The sequence below is a fragment of the Coregonus clupeaformis genome, unplaced genomic scaffold, assembly GCF_020615455.1.
Source record: "Coregonus clupeaformis isolate EN_2021a unplaced genomic scaffold, ASM2061545v1 scaf1671, whole genome shotgun sequence".
Lineage (NCBI taxonomy): Eukaryota > Metazoa > Chordata > Actinopteri > Salmoniformes > Salmonidae > Coregonus > Coregonus clupeaformis.
In genome coordinates, this window is record NW_025535125.1 from 77,659 (window position 1) to 98,233 (window position 20,575).

Consider the following 20,575-nt stretch of genomic DNA (forward strand, 5'->3'; position numbering starts at 1 on the left):
AAACACACAGCCAGGGCAACTAAGGAGTGGCTCCGTAAGAAGCATCTCAAGGTCCTGGAGTGGCCTAGCCCGTCTCCAGACCTGAACCCAATAGAAAATCTTTGGAGGGAGCTGAAAGTCCGTATTGCCCAGCGACAGCCCCGAAACCTGAAGGATCTGGAGAAGGTCTGTATGGAGAAGTGGGCCAAAATCCCTGCTGCAGTGTGTGCAAACCTGGTCAAGACCTACAGGAAACGTATGATCTCTGTAATTGCAAACAAAGGATTCTGTACCAAATATTAAGTTCTGCTTTTCTGATGTATCAAATACTTATGTCATGCAATAAAATGCAAATTAATTACTTAAAAATCATACAATGTGATTTTCTGGATTTTTGTTTTAGATTCCGTCTCTCACAGTTGAAGTGTACCTATGATAAAAATTACAGACCTCTACATGCTTTGTAAGTAGGAAAACCTGCAAAATCTGCAGTGTATCAAATACTTGTTCTCCCCACTGTATATATTTTTTAAAGGATATGTATGTATGTGTATATATATGTGTGTGTGTGTGTATATATATATATACACTGCTCAAAAAAATTAAGGGAACACTAAAATAACACATCCTAGATCTGAATGAATGAAATAATCTTATTAAATACTTTTTCCTTTACATAGTTGAATGTGCTGACAACAAAATCACACAAAAATGATCAATGGAAATCAAATTTATCAACCCATGGAGGTCTGGATTTGGAGTCACCCTCAAAATTAAAGTGGAAAACCACACTACAGGCTGATCCAACTTTGATGTAATGTCCTTAAAACAAGTCAAAATGAGGCTCAGTAGTGTGTGTGGCCTCCACGTGCCTGTATGATCTCCCTACAACGCCTGGGCATGCTCCTGATGAGGTGGCGGATGGTCTCCTGAGGGATCTCCTCCCAGACCTGGACTAAAGCATTCGCCAACTCCTGGACAGTCTGTGGGGCAACGTGGCGTTGGTGGATGGAGCGAGACATGATGTCCCAGATGAACGGGCGGGCCAGTCCATAGCATCAATGCCTTCCTCTTGCAGGAACTGCTGACACACTCCAGCCACATGAGGTCTAGCATTGTCTTGCATTAGGAGGAACCCAGGGCCAACCGCACCAGCATATGGTCTCACAAGGGGTCTGAGGATCTCATCTCGGTACCTAATGGCAGTCAGGCTACCTCTGGCGAGCACATGGAGGGCTGTGCGGCCCCCCAAAGAAATGCCACCCCACACCATGACTGACCCACCGCCAAACCGGTCATGCTGGAGGATGTTGCAGGCAGCAGAACGTTCTCCACGGCGTCTCCAGACTCTGTCACGTCTGTCACATGTGCTCAGTGTGAACCTGCTTTCATCTGTGAAGAGCACAGGGCGCCAGTGGCGAATTTGCCAATCTTGGTGTTTTCTGGCAAATGCCAAACGTCCTGCACGGTGTTGGGCTGTAAGCACAACCCCCACCTGTGGACGTCGGGCTCTCATACCACCCTCATGGAGTCTGTTTCTGACCGTTTGAGCAGACACATGCACATTTGTGGCCTGCTGGAGGTCATTTTGCAGGGCTCTGGCAGTGCTCCTCCTGCTCCTCCTTGCACAAAGGCGGAGGTAGCAGTCCTGCTGCTGGGTTGTTGCCCTCCTCGGCCTCCTCCACGTCTCCTGATGTACTGGCCTGTCTCCTGGTAGCGCCTCCATGCTCTGGACACTACGCTGACAGACACAGCAAACCTTCTTGCCACAGCTCGCATTGATGTGCCATCCTGGATGAGCTGCACTACCTGAGCCACTTGTGTGGGTTGTAGACTCCGTCTCATGCTACCACTAGAGTGAAAGCACCGCCAGCATTCAAAAGTGACCAAAACATCAGCCAGGAAGCATAGGAACTGAGAAGTGGTCTGTGGTCACCACCTGCAAAACCAGGCCTTTATTGGGGGTGTCTTGCTAATTGCCTATAATTTCCACCTGTTGTCTATTCCATTTGCACAACAGCATGTGAAATGTATTGTCAATCAGTGTTGCTTCCTAAGTGGACAGTTTGATTTCACAGAAGTGTGATTGATTTGGAGTTACATTGTGTTGTTTAAGTGTTCCCTTAATTTCTTTGAGCAGTGTATATAAAAACATGGGGGATTGGAAGTGATGCAGACAATTACATTGATGGAAGTTACAATCTATCTTCAATATTAAGCTGATCTACCCCCCCCAAAAAAAAGTATTTAAAAAAAACAGACACTAACAGACAAATAACGGTGCAGTACAACAGTGGTGTGGCATCTCAGATCGCACAACTCGTCGATCGTTGTCACAGATGGGCTATTGCAGCAGACGACCACACCGGGTTCCACTCCTGTCAACTAAAAACAAGAAGAAGCGGCTCCAGTGGGCACGCGATTACAACACTGGACAATTGAGGAGTGGAAAAACATAGACTGGAACAGAGCATCTTTGGGATGAGATGGAACGGGTTGTTCGCAGCATTCTGCAGTAACTGCGTGATGCCATCGCGTCAGCATGGACCAACATCTCTGTGGAACGTTTCTAACACCTTGTAGAATGCCCCAAATAATTCAGGCTGTTCTAGTGGCAAAGGGAGGTCAGACACAGTACTAGATGGTTGTACCTAATAAACTGGCAACTGTTAAATATGTACAATATTTACAGGACATAAAGCCATAGGAAAGTAGATCTATACTTGAATTGGTATCCAAAGCAGTAATCTGAAAAATATTTCCAATAAGTGTACCATTTATAAGAAAGGTCAAGGAACCCACCGCACTTGTCTGTAGACCTGTAGCTCATATGGACAGGAAGGTCCTGAAAATTTGACATCACAGGAAATATTCATGTAAAATCAGTCAAATTAAAATGTGCAATTCTAATGGGGAGGGAGGTCAATGACCTAACATCAAGTGGTTAGATGTATATGTCATATGGATTGGAAGCTATTGAAAATGAAATCTTTACATGAATTAATAACCACAGCTGTAATATAAATATTTGTCGACCATCAAAAGGGATAAAGAAAAATAAAAGGTGTCAAGGAATCCACCACACTTGTCTGTAGATCTATAGCTCATATGGACAGGGAGCTACTGAAATGTAGTCGTTTTAAGATCTCTAGGTCATTTAATTGAGATGATTCAGTTTTTCTGTACACTCCAGGTTTGGCTGATTGCAGTTTTAAGATGGCCCCTTAAAGGTGCTGCATGGTCAACCTGACATCAGCATTGGCTTGCAGCATTTAAGGGGATACAGCCTGTAGAATTCAGGGCATTCTTAAAGCCAATTTATGCTTGATCTGAAAATTGTGGTCAGAGGCTCCATATGGAGGGTGAGACGCCATTTCGGAGCCTCCGGAGGCATGCAAACTCCAAATTGAGCTCCACACAGCATCCCTGTGCGCCTCCCAAAATGTTTAACAATGCCAAGGGCTCCATATAGCTCTGCATTGACATGATTGGTTGACGGTAGGTGGGGGCGTGAGGTCCTGTATAAGCACAAACTCACTTCCTTGACAACTTCCTTCACAACAGCTACATGCTTCTCTGCAAAGCGCATAAGTATAAATGCCCGGATCACCGTAAATGCTGCACGGCCAGTGCAGATGTCGGATTGACCATGCAGCGCCTTTAATATTCCCCCATCGAAACAAGAAAAAGTCTGTACCTTGCTCTCTATCTATATCTGATTCTAGATATATCATGCTAATCATCCTAGGTCTTTAATAACCGGCAAGGTATCATTCTACATTCCATCTGCCATTTCCTCCCTGAATATTATACTGTTTCATCACCTTTTCTGCATAAAACCTCAGCCTTCATTCTAAGTCATTTTAGTTATTTGTGTCAACAATTCTCAAATATCAGAAAGAATGCGACTGAAAAGTATTTCAATCGATTTCAATACACAGTCATTGACAAATTGGATTCACTTCCAGGTACCTTCAGCTGTGGTCCAGTCACAATTCAACACGAGCAGCTTTCAAGCTGATAAATGCGCCTGCGCACTACGGCTGACCCTTCTGGTTCCTGCGCGTAATGCCACGACGTTAGTAGCGGTAGACACAAAATACAAGCTACAGTTCTAACTGTAAGAAGAGAAACGACAAATACACCACTTTCAGTCGGTAGCGCATTCACTTGTAGCTACGAACACATTTTCTGTTACAAAACGCAGTCGACAGCAACTATGTTTAAGTTTTTCCTACTCTGCACACTGGCCGTGTCAAGCCGGGCAGAGATCGGCGAAGAAGATGATGTTCTGGTGCTGAAGAAAAGTAATTTCGAGGAGGCTTTGAAAGCTCACCCAAACATCCTTGTTGAATTCTGTAAGTAATCTACCCGCTATCTGGTCATATAAAGCCTTAGACAACAACCTAACTTGTTAGCTTTCCTGCTAATTTGTTCACGCAGCTAAACTAGCATGCTAGCTGAGTTCGCTTGCGGCAGTGTTATCAACTTCACTTCAGCTACTGCAAAAGGTATGTGGAATGGCCAACGTCAGCTAGCTAGCTTGCTTGATAGCTAACGTTAAGTGTGCCTAACGTTAACTTAGCTACTATCGTTTTGCTTGGCAAACGTTAGTTATTCAAATTGGTCGCTTGCTAGCTAGGCCTGTGTCATACATTTCCCGTTGATTACACACATTGGCCATTGATTGGCATTGTATTACAAGTAGTAACGTTATATATTTTTGAAGGAATCTAAGCCAATGCCCATCCCAGCTAGCTTGCTAACAGTAGCTAACGTTAACTAGGTAGCTAGTTATTGCAACACATTTGGATGAACCTTACTAGTACAGGACTTTGTTGCTTTTAACTAGCTATCTAGCTGGTAGTATAACGTTACCTGGCACAGTAAAATTGAGCATTCAGTGCTGCATATCTAGTTATCTAGACGTCTCAGGACTGATAAGTAAGCATCTAAATGACAGTCAAATGTATCTGTGAACACTTGTTGGTGCAAGTGTCTGTTTCTTTACCAGCCTTGGTGGCTGCATATATCTAGAAGTTGATTAACGTGACTAAAACGTATTCTTGTTTGTTTAGCTTACAAGGGATGGCTTGTGCTTCTGTGTACCCTCGAGACAATACTTCATGCACGATTTAGAATACTCAAGCTATGTGCAACAGTGCTAGCAAAGCATCTCTTCTTGAGTGATCACATCATTCAGTCGTGTGAATACATCAGGCAGACTCCATTAGTTGCAACAGTGACGTGTATGGTTGATTAATTCACCACTTGAGTTTCGATTACTAGATATCGTTTCCGGATCATGAACACTTTCTACCCCGGTTTCAGTTAGGAGCTGTTTTGATGTAAGTTTACTGAAATTCACATAAGTTGCTGCAGTGGTTTTGCAACACAGGTCTGGCTACAACTGTCAAACTATTTGAGGTATTCTGCACTTTTATCTGACAAGCCTGCAGTCCAATCAGAGAACTCCACGACTCGGACTTTCCAATGAACACCGTGGGGGGAGGGCTAAATACTGTTTGCCCACGTATCTCGCGTACGGGCGGGACCTGTGGGGTTGGATGAGATGCTAGGTTGACGTGTACTTATAAAGTTAAATCATCTGTTCAACTTTTGTTTAACTCTCCTGGCTGGAATTTGGTGTGTTCTCCACTGAAACCAAGAAACATTGCAGTGAAAACGCACCAACTCATTTTATTCATGTTTTGAAAGAATGATAAACATAATATTTAGTTAGAAAGGAATTGCTGTAGGACTGTTTTTATATTTTGAGGAAATATCCTTTGGACTTTGAATTTACAACCAAGCTTAATAGACTTGTCAAGTTTATGGTGATATCTTGACATCTCAAGGCACATTAATCACACAATCACAGGCAATCAATGGGTTAAGTTTGTTTTGTTGAGTTCATGCATTCAGAACCTGTACAAGTCCACCATAAGAAGTCAATTAGAAATCCACCTCCTTTCTCAGGCAACATTTTCACTATATTAGTTATAGCCCAAGGCTAGTCTTTTCAGTGAGCTCATTGAAAACTAACTTGCCAGATGAGATTTTTCCACACCCTCGAAATAGCCTACTGTAAGCTAATGTGCTTTGCTCAGTTATCTGGAAATCTGCAAATCACATGTTAATGTAGTATATCAACAGAGCCACTACTGTATTTGCTGTCTTCACCCATCAGTGATAATATCTAAACTCTGAAGCTATGTGGTCTAATTATATTTCTATGATGTCCTTGTTTCAGATGCCCCATGGTGTGGCCACTGCAAGGCCCTGGTCCCGGAGTATGCCAAAGCTGCCAGCATGCTGAAGGCAGAGGGCTCAGAGATCCGCCTGGCCAAGGTGGACGCAACCGAGGAGGCAGACCTGGCCCAGGAGTACGGTGTCCGGGGGTACCCTACCATCAAGTTCTTCAAGGGGGGAGACAAGGAGTCGCCCAAAGAGTACTCTGGTGAGTAGTGGGATGATGTATGTTATAGCTAGTGCTGGCACAATAATCGTATAACTGACAATTATGGTCAAACTGTGAACTAAAGAAAGTACTAATCAGAATCGTCGTACCCTGTTTATTTCAGGAGAAGGGGGATTCAACTTTTATATTTAAGTAGATGTAGTTTACAAAATAGCAGTTAATTTTTACATTAATTGGGTAAAGTTTAATAGTTTTATGAGCAGAGTGTCACCGGCGGGATGATAAGTTCCAAGCCGTCAAAACCATTTGTTTTTGAGACTGGGTGGGGTTGTCACCAAACCGTGTGTATTCATTAGGTATGTTGTAACTCATTTCCTTATGATGCATTGTCCTACAAGCTCAATTTCTATTTACAAAAATTATGACAAATTGTCAATTTGCATGACAATTAATTGTTACCTAAAATTCCATAATCGTCACAGCCCTAGTTACAGCATATACTGCGCTTGACATGACCATGGACCGACTCCATAGGCAGAACTGGGCTATTTCTGTGTACTTGGATAGCCGTTACAAATTTAGCCTATTCTTTCACTTTCTCAAGTCAGTTGGACAAGGCTCTACCCTGAATTTCTTCAGATTTTCAAATAACCAATTATATCAAATAAGATTGTCAACTTCCAAATTATGCTATTCTTGTGATGATGTCAATGACTAAATCTAAAACAACCTAATTACTCAATGTCTAAGTACCTCGGTGACTGGGAGAACTATTACCAACAAAGTGATAAGCTGTCTGTGTGTAGTCCGGTTATGATCATCAGTCAAAGATTCTGTGTATGATCAGATAATTATTTTCTGAAGGATGGCTCAGACACTAAGTAATTACTGTGACTCCTATCAGCCAATGACCCATTCACTCTGCCCCATATAACTGTGACTAAATGAAGGGGCCCCTCCCTCCTCCACACATTCTCTCCATGTTCTCTCTCTCCCCCTCCCATCCCCCCAACCGGGCAATGTGCAGTTCCTCACGTTTGCTCACTGTGACTGACTGGGGCTGGCTGTGTTATTTTTAGGGGGTGTGTGTGGGACAGCCCTAACTTCCAGCACTTGCCCACTCTGGGCTAAAAGTGGTGCACTGACAAGGCCACAGGCAGCAGTATCCCTTCTCTAGCTGTCTGTCTGGCCTGGCTACAGCGTTGCTCAGTGGTGTTGCTCCGCTGTTGCGTCATTGGCTCATTTCGTAATAACATGCAGGTTAATCATGAGTCAGTCCACTTAATTGGGACACGTTGTTTCTTAGAGAGCTTAAGTCTTCTCTGTTGGGGCCAAACGAATCACGGTGCAATGTAGCTACCTTTTTCCTTAGTCTGGCAGCAACAAGGCTGGTGTGACCAAATAAGATAAGAAATACTTTATTAAATGAGAGGTCTTTCACTGTCCTTTGTCCCTCATAACGACCATTCAAGTAGAATAATGGCAGCAGTACTTGTAGCTGTGCTTACTCAAGTACACCACAGTCGTGGCAGAGTAAATTTGCTTTTCCGCCTGTTCACCCTGAAGCATTGTTTGATCTGTCTGTGGTGGGCCGTACCGTTAGTGTCTCTTCAGCCAGCCCTGGTCATGTGACCCGGGCCCTGTCCAATACTTCAAAATGCATCCTTGCGTCCGCCCTTGCCATAATCTCTGATCTGTACATGATTAGAAGACACGAAGGCAGGGTTGCCATTCTGTTGTATTGTTTACCATGGCCAACCTTGTCTGCTCAGTGAATACAGTACAACAAACAAAGGAAGTAGGAAATCAATCTCATACATTATTAATGTTTGAATGCGGCCAGAGTGACTTACTAGAACTGTTGTTCCCTTCCTGCAGCTGGCAGACAGGCTGATGACATCGTCAACTGGCTGAAGAAGCGCACCGGACCGTCCGCCACCACCCTGGGGGAGGTCGCCCAGGCAGAGTCCATGATCGCCGACAACGAGGTAGCGGTCATCGGCTTCTTCAAGGTGAGACGATGACCTCTGACCTAGCTGCAAGGCCGATCTGTAGTGATTCTTTACAGGAAAGTTTAGTGCCTACTAAGCCCTATTTCCCACTAGACCGCTAGTTGTTTGACACTTTTTCAGTACTGATCAATAGTTTTGGCTAATTTTCAATAGGAATACATAAAATAATTCTCTCACAGTTTAAATGAATTATCAAGGCATAGATGGGCATGTTTTAATAATTCATTTCCTACATGAATGAGTTTTATGGTTCATGTATGACGGCATCTAAGCTAAGCGTCTCTTTGTCCTCCAGGATGCGGAGTCTGAGGGAGCGAAGGCTTTCCTGAAGGCTGCCGAGGCCGTCGATGATGTTCCATTCGGCATCACCTCCAACGACGCCATCTTCTCCAAGTTCGAGGTGTCCAAGGATGGAGTGGTCCTCTTCAAGAAGGTACGGCGTAAATACTTTGATTCAGTATGACTAAATCACCCCAAAGCGTTTTCATCTCTTTCAAAATTACTACCCTGATCATGGGGTAACCCTTCGATCCATCGGACTCTGTAGACTGCTTGCTGCCTGGAAGCTATATCTTAGCAGTGAATCCTTACGGTTTTGCAGTCTCTACTTTGCTGTCTAGTAGTGATTATTGGCAGGTTTTAACAGTTATTTAAATTTAACTGGATTATAAACACATTATGAATGACCTGGTCATCAGATTTGATTATCACTAGCGTAACCCATACCATCACTTAACATCAATCTGGAGGGTAGCTGCAGACAGGCTTGATTCTTTTACGACCCACACAGCCTGATGTCAGCTAGGTATTGGAATCCGACGACCCCATATCTACAGCAGTATCTGGTCTTGGCCTGCTAATATTAGCCTGTAGACCTCTGAGGTTCTGTTCTGGGAATGCGTCTGACTCTCGTTCTGCCTGCTTTTGGGCTCATTGCTGCATTCTGCCTTTTGAAGAGGATGAGATCATCGAGCTAGACATGCCTAGATGATCACTGATGGGTTAGTGGCATCCGCTGTATTAGGTCATGGGGTTTCCCTGCTAGTCTCATTGGCTGGTGTCTGTGAATGAAGAACAAGTACAGGTGACAAGCTATCTCTAAAGTACAGTGCAGCTCTTAACAGTTCAAAAGAAGGGGCATGCTATCTTCTTTGATTAAGCCCTCCTGAGATTCTTCCTTCATACTCAAGTGTAGACTGTCTATGAGGAATTCATTCATTTCAACCAGCATTTCCCCGGTAATGGCAAGATGAGGGATTCCTCTTCATTCAGATTTTACAGGGAAGGCCAACTGGTCATTAAATTCAGCTCCAACGTGTAATGGTCTTACCCTCTCCCCTCCCTCAAATGACAATGATTCTTGAAAGGAGCAGATATGGTAATTGGATATCCATATTATTATTATTTTGTATTTATTTTTAGTCATTTAGCAGACGCTCTTATCCAGAGCGACTTACATTTATATATTATATTTCAAAGCCAAGCCACATCTTGTCAGCTAAGCGTAAACTGACTTGGGCTGAACTGGGTCACAGTCCACATGGACATTCCATTAGATGTTATGCAACTTGTCATGGCCACATTCCTGCCTTTCCATAGATATCAGATGTTATGTCAAATACATTCTTCCTTTCACCTGATAAGTCATCAGTGGTCAACAAGGAAAGAAGCCAGCTGCCAGTGGGGGTTTGGGTTGAGTAGTTGTAAACATGGTCTGAAAGTCTTCCACTATGAGGCATAGGGCTGAATCTCAAACTTCAGAAATAATGCACTGATGTCTATGTGGGTTAGATATCAAGTTAGGATTTGGCTCCTATTCAGCAGAAGTAAGATTCCAATGGGACATTTAAAAACAGTTGCCACCCAGAAACCTTTTTTTATTTTCATTGCTGGACAAGACTAGACCAGACCAGACTCGTCAGTCAACCTGTCTCCATCTCTCTCAATCTGTTTAGAATTTTTTATCCTACTTTTTTAAATCATTGCCCATTTAGTGGTCAGGGAGGACACAGCTCATCGACAGGCATTTACATGTCGCAATTCAATAGATTTCTGGCCGTCGTTTTAAAGGCATAACCCTCCATCTCTAATGAGACATAGATGGGATTCCTCCATCTTATCGCCCGGGCAGCCCCCGGCTCATCAGTCATCATACTACCCCACTATTGTCTGCTTACTGTGTGTGTAATCCAACCCTGACACACACACACACTCATGGCCCAATGCCCACAGTTTAGAAAAGTCCCAAAGCTCTGACTGTTTCAATAGACAGCTGTCACCCTGCCCTCCCTTTACTTGTTTAACACTCAGAGGCTTGAGTTTCACTGCTTTGGTCAATGTCCGTAACTCCTGTGGTCTCCCCACTTTCCCTTTGTGTACCAGGAAGAGCTGCCCGGCACTGTATAGCTATTCTTCACACTCAATAAAACCCCATTTAGCCTACCGGTGCTTTCTTCGGCTTGGGGTTACCAAAGGGATTTAAATGAGCTTGTTTTGGTAAATCTATGTTTGGGTTGTGGGGAGTTCACAGGCAGAATATAATCAAATGGGACTAAACTGGAAAGTTGGTGGCGTATTAACGGGTTTTGCTTCCAACTAATGTTTCCATCTGTTTTCTCCTCCACAGTTCGATGAGGGTCGTAACACCTTTGACGGAGAGCTGAGCAAGGCTGACCTGCTGGCCTTCATCAAGGCCAACCAGCTGCCCCTGGTCATCGAGTTCACCGAGCAGGTAATGGCCGTACTTTGTTCCGCTGATACTCAGATGCGCTGTCTCAAATATCCTCTCACACACACACACTCGACCACTCAGAAAATGCACTTTTTCCCAGATGAACTTTCTTCTGTTGTCACACAAAGCTACAGAATCTATCGACAGCCTCATCCCCACCAAGGCCCTATGACGGCTATCACGAGGCCCTTCAGTGCCTTTACCACAACTTTAAGCTGAGCTTTGTTCCCCGTGTATGACATTCACGCTTCATAACATTTTGTTTGCTCTGCAGACCGCCCCCAAGATCTTCGGAGGAGAAATCAAGTCTCACATCCTCATGTTCGTGCCCAAGGCTGCCTCAGACTTCAACGACAAAATGGCCGAGTTCAAGAAAGCAGCCGAGGGATTCAAGGGCAAGGTGGGTGGACCAGACTGTCTGAACAGATTCAAAGTGACGACCTTCATTCATTGTACCCTATCTCCAGTAAAGGCAGTGTGCTTGTTTTTCCTGATCTATTTATTGTGAGAAAGGCAGCTATTTTTCATCCAGTGCCTTGAAAGTAATGTACTGCATGTGCAGTTCTGCGTCTCGGTATGTACCACAGACTGTACTGGAGTGTACTTCACATACCTACCTAGACTAAAGCTAGATACTTGACCCTCGTATTTAATCTTCCTCTCCTTCCCAGATCCTGTTCATCTTCATCGACAGCGAGGTGGACGACAACCAGCGCATCCTGGAGTTCTTTGGGCTGAAGAAGGAGGAGTGTCCCGCCATCCGTCTCATCACTCTAGAGGACGAGATGACCAAGTACAGGCCCGAGAGCGAGGCCATCACCGCCGACAACATCGTCGCCTTCTGCACACTCTTCACCGAGGGCAAACTCAAGGTGTGTGTGTGTGTGTGTGTGGCCTAATAATGACTACACACACTCCAATTGTACATGCTCCGTGTGTGTGTTAGAACATAGTGTTACTCAGATTACAGGGTTACTGGGGTTTCTAGATCATTGGGATGCCACTGACTGCTGACAAGTTCAGTACTGTAGGCCACAGTCCAGCCTAGACGGTGAGAATAGGCGTGCCCTACTGTAGACATTGATGAATCAGTCTCCATTACTCTTATGTCACTGCAGTGCAGTCATGTCTCGATGGCTGTGCGTCAATGGCAATGGATTGAAAGTGCAGATGTAGGCTAACACGCTGTACCAGAAAGTAGTCCAAATGTCAATTCTTATGTCATAAGGTTTAGTGCAAGCTGTTAGGACTTTTAGGAAGACACAACCAAATGTGGGCCTCCATCACGAACTTGAACTAGTAAGTATTGGTTTGACTCCATATTCATTTTAGTGGTGTGACGGAGTATGTGCAGGGTTTTGCATCATTCCCATTGTATAGGAGATTGCCTCATGACTTGGGAATCATGGTTCTGTACCATTCAACAGGGTAACGACCCAGAATTCAAGTGTTGCTTAGTTTGGAACTAACATAATTCAGCTCATTCTTAGTTTTGCAAAATTAATGTAATCTTTTGTCAATCTCTCCTCTTTGGGTCTCCCCCAACAGCCCCACCTCATGAGCCAGGACATCCCTGAAGACTGGGACAAGAACCCCGTCAAAGTCCTGGTCGGCAAGAACTTTGAGGAGGTAGTCTTCGACCCCAAAAAGAACGTCTTCGTTGAGTTTTGTAAGTACTACCCCCCTCTCGTCAATCCCAGTACCATATGTAAGCCCCAGGTGGTCGACAGGCTCCCTTTTCAGGGGTCGATGGCCCTGATATATTTTGAGGTGCGCTCTTTTGATTACACCGCCCACGTGGAGGGAGGAAGAGTGGTGGGAATCTATCTCCTGAGTCTGAAACCTGAGTCTTTCTCCTAGCCATGGCGATGCACCCTTGTGCTAAGCCCCAGCAGATGTACAAGAGACTGGGATAGGGACCTAAGTCAATCCTCCACACTAATCAATGCGTAACCCAAGACAGAGTAAGAAAACATTGGGATAAATGTAGTCGCGGGAGGAGATTTTTATAGCTCACTATTACTAAACTTGCCTCCACTGTTGTGGTGAGCCAGAGTGAGGAATTTTCCATCCCTGGGCTTTAATATAATGTCACTCACGGTCACTGACTGGGGGCGGGGGGGAGTACGATTTCTCGTACGGGTGTGGAGGGTATTTCCTACCCGGTTGAGGGGAGCGAGGGCATTTAGCTGGGGGCGCACGTGCCATGCTCCGTGCGTATTTGAAGTTTCCCAGTGTTTGGGTTGCCAGGGCAGGATGGGACAGGATGGCATTGTAGGGAGGCACAGCTGTCGTAAACCTAACTGCCAGCCTCTGCAACTACAGCACACAGGCTTGAATTAATGGGCCGCTTGCAAGAGATTCTCCCATTCCAGTCACTTTCCATTGTATAAATGATCCTATACAGCCATGCATTATATTTTCCATGCATATCTGTGCATCAGTAAAGTAAAGTCATGCAATACAACAACCAGCCTAAGCATTCAGGTGATAATCAATGAGCTTGTATGGGACATGAAAATGTTCTCATCAACCCATGAATAAGATCTTATATGACTTTTGCATGCTGCTGTTAACGCATGACTGCTTTTTGCCCATGGGACTTATACCTGGCTGCTCCTCTGTTCTCCCCACTGTAGATGCACCCTGGTGCGGCCACTGCAAACAGATTGACCCCATCTGGACCAAACTGGGAGAGAAGTACCAGGACAGCGCCGACATCATCGTGGCCAAGATGGACTCTACAGCCAACGAGATCGAGACAGTCAAAGTACACAGCTTCCCCACGCTCAAGTTCTTCCCTGCAGGGGATGAGCACAAGGTAAGTCTACTGGAAAGACGTGGAATGTCTGTGTCAGCAGCCATTTGTTACTGAAGCAGTTGACTCCCAAATGTATCATTACAACGTTTTCATCGAAATGGTCCTCGGCTGGTCAGTCCCTCTGTCCCACACTAGGGGATGGCGTTTGAGTTGAGACAGAGGGGGCCGTGCTATAAACCCGAATGTGATGAGATTATTGCATGACTATAGAAGTCCTCCATACAACCCCATTTTGGAATGGCCAAGGTCTATAGGTCTAATTCCCCTTTTGCGATAACATGACAACATGTATATTTTTAATTGGCTAATTTTCCCAACATAGCCAGTGATAAATTGCACGGCATTCGAGCACAGGTCTCACTTTTGAAAACCAAGCTCTCACGAGAGCGATTTAACCCCCTTCAGCTAGTAGCACCTCTCATTCTGGGCTTTGGCTCTTTCGGTAAACACCTCCAAAGCATGGCTATTGGCCCATCCATCCACCCTACTGAAAATCTTTAATTCTTAATAATTTCACACATGACGAAACCCGAGCCTGATGGCCGTCTGAGTGGGTCTGTTGTGGGGGTGTTTACGACTTCTACCACCCCCAACCCCTCATTATGGGTGCCCGATAATGCCCTCTCCCTCTTGGGATCCTCTAGAGACCCTCACCCCCAGCTCTTAAAGAGCAGGTTGACATTTATTGTCATGAGTCTTGTCTTGGAGGCAGAACTGAGCATTTCCCCCTTAGATAGGCCAGCTGCAAAGTCAAAATTGGCTATAGTGTTGTAAATGCTTTTTGGGTTTTAATGTCAGGCAATAGGTTTAGCAATGTAGTTAAGATTTTATGACTGTGGCTGTGCCAGCTACAACAAGATTCAAGATGAAAACGCAAACCTGCTCTTAAAGACCACCCTGGCCCTCAACCAACCCGCAGAGGCATGCCAGCCACCCTACTGAACTATAGCCCATAGCAGTCAACTACAGAAAGCCTCCTTGAAGAGGTTGGCAGCCTTAATTGGGAGCTGTGTGCTGGTATTCCCCTCGCTAAGAGCCCTGGGGTTAACCCTGAGCCATTCCTCAATGTGACAGAGCCAGAGATGGCTAGGGAAGGGGGCAGCTGCACGAGTAGCCCCAGGCTCCGCCTCTCTGTCTGATGGCTCGTTATGGTCTGTATTGACTAAGACTGCATGGGTCTGGAGGCAGAGCTCCGCGACTGTCCTCAAGACCGATCTCAAGGGCAGCGCTATAGTAACTGGTTCTATAAAGGAGAAGGGCCATAAACAACATACCTTTTAGCCTTCTCTCCTCCATCAATAGTTGTAGATCTCCTCTTGACCGCTCATTGGCACAGATCTGAAGATGGCCAGAGGCCTCAGGTTATTGGCTCCAGATTCAAATTAGCACGTGTTGTTGAGGGACCCCACAGGCTGATTTTTAATAATTAGACATTTAAATAGGATTTCAGTAGAATCTTTGACAAATAGGCCACTGGACTTTTTTTGGGGTTTTATAGCTCCAATTTTGCCACATTTGATAGTTGGCAATGCATGCAGTCAGTCTTTCTCATGGAAAAGCAAAGGGAAATTACCCATTTTGTATTTGAATCCCTATATACATTTAATGCATGTGATTTTCTTCCATGCAGGTGGTCGACTACAATGGTGAGAGGACGCTGGAGGGCTTCACCAAGTTCCTGGAGAGCGGAGGCAAGGATGGCGGAGCACCAGCTGGAGAAGAAGGGGAGGAGGATGAGGGTCTGGATGTAAGTACACAGCTGGGAGTCTTCATCCTTAAGCAGACACTACAATGATGTTTGCAAGACTTCCAACTTATAACTTTCAACCGCAAGGCATTGCTATAATGTCAAACCGTAATCGTGGCAACCTTTTGAAAGCCCAACAGTTTTACTTGCAGTTTCGATCTGTAAACGCCCACCTTTTTCACCCAATGACTTATTTTTTACACGGTCATATGCTGAGTATATGTCTCGTTGAAATTTGCATGTTGCTCAAGGGCGCTTTCAAACTGTCAAAAAATTGTGCATTTGAATTACAGCCAACCCAATGTTATCCAGTAAAAGCAATGCATTAGTGGACGGGGCAGGAGAATGCAGCAAAGTTGGAGAAGGTTTAACCTGATCAATTGAATACAAACTACGATTCTCCCCAGAAACTGGCCCAAGAGTTGTGCATGTGCAAGCAAGGCCTCTTACAGCACTAAATGCTTTTTGGGAGGGATATTCAGTATCCTGTAGGTCACCCATAATAGACCCACAGGACCACCTCTCCTGAAGATTTGGGTGACTTGTAACCCTAGAATTGGGGTCACACATGCCTACCTGTGAATGCAATCTGTCCTCCCTGCAAGTGAAGCCTACTCTGCCATAGGACAATGCAGAAACAAATGGAATGGGTCTGCTTTACATGGTGTTATTTATTTGTCAGTGTTGAAGTCTGGTGCCTTTCCCATCTCACTTCACTGACTCAACCACTTTCCAATCCAACCTGGAGGAAACTGGGTCTTGCATCTAGAGATGTAGGTCAACCTGACTAAGACTTCCATGAACTGTCTTCAAGCACAGCAGGCAGCCAGACAGACATGCTCATTACATCAGCAGCCCATGTCTATCCTCAATGAAGGACATGACAAACTTGACCCACTCAAAATCCTGACCTGAGTTTGTAATAATTTCTGACTAATAGAATTCATACCAGGAGATCCCATAAGGCCCGGGTGGAACAGAGTAAGACATTTTGTGAAAATGTATCATGTTCCTTACGTCATCATCCAAGACTTCTTTCATTCAAGGGAATTATGGGGTTTTTTCTCTCCCCATTTCGAAGCCAAATGGCCAGAGCCAGTAATTCTCTCTAATGTTTCAAAAAATAAGCCTGGTGGCTTTTTGAGATGCGGCTGAGGGTTTCGCTCCCTCCCTGGCACCTAGCTGGGTGCTAAGACCAGGGCCTGCATCCAAAACCCTCTGGAGATCCAGCTCAAACTAGTTGAAGGCCCTCGTCCCACTACCTCAGACACACCCCACCCACCACACCCCCTTCTCAGAAGTCTAATTGCAGACCATGCCCCGACTGCTGTCACTAATGCCCCCTGCAGCTGTCGCCGCTGTTTACCAGGCTATCCCTTGGGACCAGGCCTCATAACCGAACGTGCAAGTCAACATCCCCAACCCCACCTTCCTCACCCCCCACATCCTCATCAAAGTACCCTCCTGCAGATGAGAATGCTCTTTGCAAGACAGATAGGGAAAAGAGCTGGGCCTACAAAATAAAATAACAAAATTAAAGAAAGTAAGAAAGAGAAAGAAGGGACTAGAATAGTGTATATGCATATGAAGTGGGTATAACGATATGTAAACATTATTCATTATTAATTACATGCTGTTTGGGTTACCATGCCATATTTGTTAATGCGATCTGCCGAAAGTGATGTATGTGCAGGGAGAGCCTTTGAGGTAAACCTCAGTGCCCCACAGTGTCTAGTCTTTAGGTTGTTTTCATATGTACATATGTTTCACCATAGATGGACATATGTTTCGCCAGGTCACGTTTTTTTCAACAACAACCTCTCAAGCATGTCATGTAGCCCATTTTTGGATTTGAGCATATGGTTCATGTATCAGGACAGCCACACAAGATGAGCTGCATAGTATCCTCGCACCACAATATTCATTATAGCTTCCAAGCTTTCTACTCCCAAGAACTGCATGCCCAGTCAGGCCAGACTCAGAGAGAGGCTTCCTCCAGGCAGGTGTTAAAGACCCTCTCCTCCTCTCTTCTCCTCCCAGGATATGGAAGACCTGGACGAACAGGACAGTGATTCTGACGGTGGCGACCACGATGAGTTATAAGACCCGGAGGAGGAGAGACGAACCCCCACCCTTTCTACCAACCAACCACCATCACTTCCACCCCTGTTCTGTGAACACTAATACTTATCCTTTAACTACTCCTCAGTCAGTCAGCAGATGTGTCAGGACCCTCGACCAGCCCCCCTCCTGAAGCCACCTCTCCAACCTCTATCCCCCTTCTCCCTCCCTCTGGACCAGATGGACTCGTCTGTCCCCTTGTCATGGGAACTCAACAGAGCAGAACGGCACCTCGTGGTCTTAACGGCTTTTTTCATTACCAACGTTCCTCATCAATCAAACGATGGAGTTGTATTGCCTTGTATATTTGAACCAAAATGTTAACTGCATTAAGATACTGTACTTGACATATCCAGTTGGATCCACAAATTGGGTTATTGTACCTGTCATTTCCTGTCAAATTACTTTTCCCCCACCCTGCCTCAGTGTGAGGATGGTCCAGTTTAGTTTTGCGGTGTAGCTGGTTTTTAGGTTTGGGATGGTGGGGCTGCTCATGTTCTTGTTCCTCTGCTAGGCGTTCTGAGGGCCAGAGGTGTTATATATGGTGGGATGTATGGACTGATCTCTCAGGGGACTTGGGGGCCATCCGATTGTCTCTTTTGTAAAGAGTAACAAGTAAAGAAGCAACGTGTTCCGTGTAGCACAGGGGCCTCTGGAAAGCAATATATGCATCTGTAGCTGAGACCAATCTTGAGGGTCACTGTGTTCCTCTCTCTCTGCCTTTATTCCCTCTAAGTCTACAAATCATATGTTTTTCAGTTCAGTTTCCCTCATTTCAGCATGGCTACTGACATTTTTATTTTCAAGAGAAAAAATACACTTTGGAAATAGCTTGTTTTATTTAATTGTATTTTCATTCAATATATATTTTTAAATCTGTCATTTAAATGATCTGCGTATACCAGTAATGCCCAGCTAAAGTTTAAGCTGGGGCAGAGTTGGCCCTCTTACTCTCTCAGACCTGGGATTAGTGTGGTGGCCCGGGACTGTTTTCTGTTTGTTGCACTGTTCATAGCCTGGTCCCAGATCTGTTTGGGCGGTCTAGCCAACTCCTATGGTCTTGACCAGACGGCACAAACGGATCTGAGACCAGGCTACTGTGTTCATGCCGTCAGATTCCACATGGTTACTGAAGGAGCAGAGGTGGTTATGTAAAAGGAAGTGTGTTTTGGGACTTGAGAGCGGTCTCTGTCCTGGAACAGTGCCACAGCCCTACAGTACCTGTACTACCCCCATCTCTCTGGCTTCGGCTCTACCTGACGCTCTCGTCCCCATGGAGGTGTTTGTGTGCCTGGGTGTGTGTGCGGTGATGATTATGGAGTCGTGTGATTTGTGTGTAAGCGTGCGTGTGATTGAGTCTGCTTTTTTTTTCTCACGTCCAGGGACAAGGTTGTGAATGTTTTTTGTGACGTTTGGCTGGGATGGGAGGGTTGAGTAGAGCAGACCAGGGTGAGGGTTGTGACGTTCAACAGCAGCTGTTCAAGGGGGTGGGGGAAATGACTTAGAAACAAACTCATTCCATCACATTGAATTTGACGTGGAAAAGTGAAAACTGGTGGCCAAATAAATAAATAAAAATATGAAAAATGTACTGTTGGCTTTTATTCTTGCACTTTTCAGCACAACTTTGTTTCTATAGCAATACTGTGGAGTTTTAAAAAGGGAGACTATCATAACTGGATTTTCTACCATGATAACCTACAGTGAGGGGGGAAAAAGTATTTGATCCCCTGCTGATTTTGTACGTTTGCCCACTGACAAAGAAATGATCAGTCTATAATTTTAATGGTAGGTTTAGAATAACAACAACAAAATCCAGAAAAACGCATGTCAAAAATGTTATAAATTGATTTACATTTTAATGAGGGAAATAAGTATTTGACCCCTCTGCAAAACCTGACTTAGTACTTGGTGGCAAAACCCTTGTTGGCAATCAGAGGTCAGACGTTTCTTGTAGTTGGCCACCAGGTTTGCACACATCTCAGGAGGGATTTTGTCCCACTCCTCTTTGCAGATCTTCTCCAAGTCATTAAGGTTTCAAGGCTGACGTTTGGCAACACGAACGATCAGCTCCCTCCACAGATGTTCTATGGGATTAAGGTCTGGAGACTGGCTAGGCCACTCCAGGACCTTAATGTGCTTCTTCTTGAGTCACTCCTTTGTTGCCTTGGCTGTGTGTTTTGGGTCATTGTCATGCTGGAATACCCATCCATGACCCATTTTCAATGCCCTGGCTGAGGGAAGGAGGTTCTCACCCAAGATTTCACGGTACATGGCTCCGTCCTGTCCCCTTAGCAGAAAAACACCCCCAAAGAATAATGTTACCGCCTCCATGTTTGACGGTGGGGATGGTGTTCTTGGGGTCATAGGCAGCATTCCTCCTCCAAACACGGCGAGTTGAGTTGATGCCAAAGAGCTCCATTTTGGTCTCATCTGTCCACAACACTTTCACCCAGTTCTACTCTGAATCATTCAGATGTTCATTGGCAAACTTCAGACGGGCATGTATATGTGCTTTCTTGAGCAGGGGAACCTTGCAGGCGCTGCAGAATTTCAGTCCTTCACGGCGTAGTGTGTTACCAATTGTTTTCTTGGTGACTATGGTCCCAGCTGCCTTGAGATCATTGACAAGATCCTCCCGTGTAGTTCTGGGCTGATTCCTCACCGTTCTCATGATCATTGCAACTCCACGAGGTGAGATCTTGCATGGAGCCCCAGGCCGAGGGAGATTGACAGTTCTTTT

General features: G+C 45.1%; 1 protein-coding gene across 1 annotated transcript; it reads left to right on the forward strand.

Moving 5' to 3' along the window:
* Window positions 1-4,021: 4,021 nt before the first annotated feature.
* On the forward strand, window positions 4,022-19,420 carry p4hb (prolyl 4-hydroxylase, beta polypeptide). The gene is made up of 11 exons (XM_041840414.2): window positions 4,022-4,337; window positions 6,233-6,439; window positions 8,279-8,412; window positions 8,708-8,845; window positions 11,039-11,143; window positions 11,418-11,543; window positions 11,815-12,015; window positions 12,692-12,812; window positions 13,783-13,964; window positions 15,595-15,711; window positions 17,752-19,420. Exons 1-11 carry the CDS (start codon window positions 4,199-4,201, stop codon window positions 17,812-17,814), a joined length of 1,533 nt encoding a protein of 510 aa, XP_041696348.2. The 5' UTR covers window positions 4,022-4,198; the 3' UTR covers window positions 17,815-19,420.
* Window positions 19,421-20,575: the final 1,155 nt, after the last annotated feature.

Coding starts and splice junctions, on each gene's coding strand:
- p4hb (XM_041840414.2), top strand. CDS start 4,199: ATGTTTAAGTTTTTCCTACTCTGCACACTGGCCGTGTCAAGCCGGGCA. Junction 8,413..8,707: donor CGGTCATCGGCTTCTTCAAG/GTGAGACGATGA, acceptor TTTGTCCTCCAG/GATGCGGAGTCTGAGGGAGC. Junction 12,813..13,782: donor GAACGTCTTCGTTGAGTTTT/GTAAGTACTACC, acceptor TCCCCACTGTAG/ATGCACCCTGGTGCGGCCAC.